At 43.4% G+C, this 6,003-nt stretch overlaps 1 protein-coding gene across 1 annotated transcript; it reads right to left on the reverse strand.

Annotated features, from left to right (window-relative positions):
* Positions 1–267: 267 nt before the first annotated feature.
* On the reverse strand, positions 268–3,869 carry EAE97_011851 (uncharacterized protein; the record flags this gene model as incomplete). Its single annotated transcript, XM_038882365.1, has 3 exons — positions 557–3,869; positions 385–419; positions 268–274 (listed from the first exon to the last, which is right to left on the reverse strand). Exons 1-3 carry the CDS (start codon positions 818–820, stop codon positions 268–270), a joined length of 306 nt encoding a protein of 101 aa, XP_038726857.1. The 5' UTR covers positions 821–3,869.
* Positions 3,870–6,003: the final 2,134 nt, after the last annotated feature.

Here is a 6,003-nt window from a genome sequence, read left to right on the forward strand (position 1 = left end):
ATTGGCGCTATATTGAACTATCGAGACGAATGTCACGGATGTACACGTACGTACCTGCTTGTTATCTCCCCGGCTGCCCAAGTATAAGACCAAAATTTCTACATTGGGGACTTTATATCCGAATTCTCGTAACCTAACTTGCGATGCATCCAGCATGCTGAAGAATGGGGGCATGATTCAGCATCGCATCATCATCGTTCTCCATCCCAATCCCAATTCGAATAGGTCATTGGATCCATCGTACCTATCCCTCCCCATTCTACCCGCTCACAAGCTACCCAAAGCCGAATTAGTTCCAAAAGCTAGAGCCAGCCGTTTGTTTCTTGTGCTCATCAAATGATGAATCCCGTCAAGGGATCAAGCCCCATACATCATTCCACTTACAGGATGCGAGGAATGGCATCAATGCTGCGGAAGGTCTGTGCAAAACATTGGAACCTAACTCAGTAAGTGAGTGACATATCATCACATCTCATATCAGACCATATCAAGAAACCCAACAAAATATATCTTCAATTAAAAATCATTTCTTGGGAACACGGAGGCGTAAGCTTACCTCGCTAGACAATCTCCCACCGGACCCAAGAATGCAAAAATCCATGCGCATTCCATCCCAAAAGTTTGGTTCAGTGCTTACAGTGGAGCGGCTTAGGTGTGCTGACAATTTGTCAGCAATTGTCTTGTAAGTCTTGTACACCAGGTACTCGTAAGGTGTTTGATAGGCGGAGGTATCTTCGTTCACCGTGATGTTTGACGATGATGAAAACTTCCGCCAAGACGGCGTTGAAGTCTCCGAGTCGCGAGATGATCGGGTACACATGATACGATATATTACTGCATCCGATATATGACTCTGTCCGAAAGCGATTCCAGCCCTGAAGCAGCCCCGGTGTCCCTCGTGTAAACATGGATTGGGGCACTTTTGTCGACCGGGTACGATTACATCTGGGCGCGAAACCAGCGGCGGTAGGTTGTGTCACATTGGAACAAACGCTGCATGGTGACTTCTATCTTGACATAATGAGAGGGGCCTTAACGTCCATCTTGACATAAAGAATAATGGACATGAGACCGTCTGGCACAAGGAAGACCCCGTAAGTGAAGAAACCCTGGGGATCTCGTAGACTGCAGGGCTCTACGAAACAGAGCCTTGAGAATAAACTATCTTACTTTTTTTTTCGCATTCTATACGATATCATCATAATGCATGCTCACAACCCTGAAACCCTCCGGTACCTGAAGTCTACTCATCTAGGTAGGTCTCGCAGTGGCATGATATTCACCAGTATGGATTGACATTGAGTTTCCTCGAACTTTGTTTCTGGAATTCAGCGGAATTCTCCGTTCATCCGGAAGAGGTCCATGCGATACGAGATGGGAATGTTGGATTTGCGGATGTGGAAGTTCGATGGAATTCGAGAGCTGAAATTTTGGGGTTTTGAGTTTGTGGTGCTGAGAAAGTACCTAGAATGTTGATTTTTGAGTTTGCAGTGATGGGTTTGCAGGGGTTGTGGACAGGGTGTCTGGAAGGGGTGTGGTGTTTTGTAGAAGTACAGAGTAGCTATTTTGGACTGTACGACGTAGAGAGGAATAGATGAGGTGATGAGGTGATGAGTTGGATGAGAAAATGTGAGAGCTATTGATTAATTGTCATGTGAAATATGGTGATAAGAATAGGAATCCAATTTCTGTAATCATCCATGGTAAAATGCATCACCAGTTATTTATAACCCAACATACGATACCCACATAATACGAACACATCTCCATATCCAACCCTACGCATCAACAAATCAAACCCCATCACCCCTCCCGAAATCGAATCAGATGAACAAGTAATCCAATCCTTCAGGTACGTACCTACGAGCGTATCTCTCACAGCCCCAGCATACATACCCATCCATCAAAGTTATCAAACCTTAAAAACGACCACATGTTACACAAACTCATAACATCTGCCGATCCCAGTCACCGATCCTCACCTACCGGTACCCTAACCCAAGGCAACTCTATTTCCCTCTTTGCGTCTCTCCAAAGTCTAATCTTCACTTTAACTTTGTCTCCTTGTACAGTGTATTTCCTTCTTTAGTACCTACATACACGCACACACATATATACATATCTGCTCACACAACCATGTACCCAACGCCGAGCATCTGCGGGCACGCACGCACGCACGCACGCACGCAAATCAGCAGACCCCTTCCCACCCGTTGAAACTGTTTATCGTTCCCTGATTCCCCTACTCTCCTCCCGGTGCTTCCGGGGTTCCGTATCTGAGATGTGCACATCTGGGTTTGTAGGCGCGGGTGGTTATTACTATTTAGGGAGGTCGATAGGTAGCTTGTATGTATATTTGGTTGTGGGTGGTACCTATTGTGTATTTTAAGGGGGTTCGGTAGTGATGGAATAAAGTTTACTGGTTTGCCGGTTTACTGATTTGCTGATCTCCTAGTTGGTTGGTTGGGTATGAGATGGGCTGGGGGTTGCAAAGTTTAAGTTGAGGATGGAGATGCAGACGGAGGTGGAAAGTTTATTGTTGATAGTTGCTGATTACTTGATGGTTACAAATGCATATACAGCTCAGCCTCCTGTCTTCTTGTGTCGTCTTATCTCGTTTCGTCTCGTTGCGAAGCGTGGCGGGTATGGGTATGTAGGTGTATTGAAATGAGTCTCTGGGGAGTCGATTGATGGTTGATGGATAAAGTTTGTGGGATACGGAGAGCGTGGTGTGATTGGATGTTTGTGGTAAGGAGGAGGATGAGATGGAGATGAATGGATTTAGAGTTGGGGAGCGGAGGGGAGGAGCACATGGAGATTGCGTGGTTGAACTCGTGGGGTCTAGATTTTAGATTTTGGATGGGTTAGGTGAGAAGGTGAAGGTTGAGGAGAGATGGGGTGGAAGAGATGGGTTGGTGAAGAGGGATGAATGGTTGCATATTGGGTATTAGATATTGGGAATTCGCACTTTGGATACTATCACTGGATTACAGAGAGATAGAGAGATACATTCAGACCGACGAGCCTGAAATCAATCACAGTGAAGAATACTTCATCTATCCATCCATCTATCTCTCGCACATATCGTAATTAGCACATCCCAAATACAAGCAAGCCTCGACGCATCCATCCCTCCTTCAAAACACGGCAGTCAAACTTTGCGGTAGATACCCTCTTTACTATTTTAACTTCAAAGACATGCCTTCCATTTCTTCTATATTGGCCCTGGGGCAAATGATATGCTGGTGATCAGATACGCCGGATTCTGGAGACGAAAGTTAAATTGTTCGATGTCTATCCTCTATCTACGGTATGGTACGTACGTAGGCATGGCCGTGACAGCACGGAGTGGCATTGCTTGGCTTTCATGGCTGCGGGTAAGGATTTGAGCTTGGGGGCTCGGTCTCTTCGATGTCCGATTTTTCCGTCATGGAGGGCTGTGATGGGATGGATGAGGTTTGTCTAGGGAATGTTTATTCGTGGAGGGATCATGGCTGGAGGAACAGATGATCTGTTCTTTGGTGTGGGGTAGAGAAGGGGATGGATGGAGGAATGTTGTGGTGTGAGGGAGGGTGAAGATTAGAGTTTGGGTTTTGATGGTAGGTAGGTATTGTAGGCCAATGTTTATTATATTATTTGGTGGGTTTATTTTTTGTAAATTATAATTATGATTTCATTTTGGAATATGAATTATAGGAAGAAGGATTTAAGCAGTATTATATTGTTGTATCTTTGTATGGGAAAAGTAAGCATCGTGAATTACTAAATCGGGTTGAGAGTAAGTTAGATAGATAATATGAGTCAAGAACTTCAATAGATGAATCAATTGCTGACTCTGACTCGGATAATGTTCCCTCGAAGAAGTAAATTATATCACATGATAAAGTGTTGGCGATAGTTGTTACACAAAGGTTACACAAAACTAATGACTCGAAAATTAACAATCTGACAATTTGACATCAATCATTCTGCACAGTGTAGTCATCATTGTACGACTAAAGTGCGACTCAAAAGGATTGGTCATTTAAACGGATGGGCAGGGTGAAGCTTTGATTTGAATCCCATTTGATCCATCCATCATGATATTAACATTATATCCGATTTAGTTTCCGCTGTCTATTTTCGATCTCCAGAATCAAGATGTGGACGTTGATGTTGGTGTTGGTGCGCTCGCGGAAAGGCCTCATTAAAGATTGAGGGCCGCTCCGTGGTGTCCGTGGTAGACTGGACTGGCTCGAAACTGGTACTTGGTAGCAGATACATCTAGAATCTACCTAGATGGAGACGGTCCGATGCGAAGCTCTCGCTCAGACAAGGCATTTAGGAGCTAAAGTATCTAGGGAGGACCTAGGTAGGGGAGAGAGGGAGCTTGGATCATAACCTCGGCACTTTATCATTCGATTCCTGGTTATACTCATTCATCGAATCTACGACTCCTATCATACGCGTACCCGTCTCATCTCCAGAGAAATTGAAGGGGTTGAGTCTGTAAGTAATCGGTATCATGATAATCGTCCTCGTCCAGTTGTAGATAAGTATGTACCGAAATATATATAGAATACATGAAAGAATGTCTAGGATCGTCGCGAAAATGGAAGATGCCGAAATGTCCATGTCGTAGACTAGACCGATTGATATTAACATGACTGGTTTGTTGATCTCCCTCTCCATAATAAAAAGCATCAACATTCGCGACAGCATCCTGAACAGGAACCTGTCATTTTGGTGCTACGACATATGGGGTAAGGGTTATTGAAGAATTTCGACTGGGATTACTTGAATTTCTACCGGACTTCTCTGGACACAGTAGTTTTGTGACATCTTCCGTGCCCCTAGATGGTTGGTTCACTGTCCTGTGGATTCGTTGTGGAAAAGGGTCGAAGGGTCGAGAGAGGGGTTAATAGAGATGATTTACTTCATTGGTATTGAGTTGCCTGCCTAGTACTCACAATGATTTCCTGATAATGTTACCTTGAGAGTCTCATTCGTCAATTTGATCCGAATTCATTTATAAAGTGTACATATGTACATAGCATCTACCATCCCGTATCGAGGACATCTAAATCGAATCGTCATCTAGTGACATCTACACCACCCTTACCTCTGTATCTCCCAACATGAATCAAACGTGCAATTCCCCTTCAACATGATTCAAACGTTGAATCTCAATCTCCAAGTTGAGTACAGACCATAACGGGGGAGGGGAAGGGGAAGAGAGAGATGTACACACGTATGGACGGGTGAAGAAAATAAAAATAAAAAAGTACTATCCCCCAATTTTGATAGCGAAAGGGCCGACGACGATCAATATTTCCACTTCTGCAAGTATTCCCAGTAGCGTATGGACTATGTATGTATGTATGCGCAATGGATATGTATCTAGTTAAGTGTACTTTATTTTGTATTTTGTCCGTCCGAGGATCCAAAAAAGGTCACGATGATGAAATGTCTTTGATGCCGACGATGTTGGTGTTGTGTGGATGAGGAGACAAGAAAGGCCAAGTGGTTAGTAGGCTAGTAGGTTAGTAGATTTGTTCGGACTATACAAGATTGAATGCATGTACGCCTGATGTGAAAGAGTTACACAAGGGTTGATTCATGGCGAAAAGAGGTGAGATTTAGCGAGAGATTGGAGAGGGAGATTGACGGATATTGTTTTTGTTTTTGATGGAGTTTTGATAGATTATAATTAATTCAAGGAAAAAAAGAGTGTTCTGTAAGGGGTCCTTTTATTTTTAACATGTTCAATGAGATATCCAATTAGATGCTCAGCTGGATGTTCCGTTGGATGTTTTTCATTTAGATATTCATTTAGATGTTCACTGTTCCCCCGTAATCCATACGAATGACTTAGTGTAACATGAGTAACAGAGTATATTTATGAAAGAATTTTCGGAAAATCTTACGAGTTATGAAATAGTCTAATATATCTAGGAACTGACCCTTACCCAGATACCTTGGTAGACACTACAGATACCATAGATACTGCAGATGGATATGCAA

Source organism: Botrytis byssoidea (assembly GCF_014898295.1).
Source record: "Botrytis byssoidea strain MUCL 94 chromosome Unknown BBYS_042, whole genome shotgun sequence".
Classification (NCBI taxonomy): domain Eukaryota; kingdom Fungi; phylum Ascomycota; class Leotiomycetes; order Helotiales; family Sclerotiniaceae; genus Botrytis; species Botrytis byssoidea.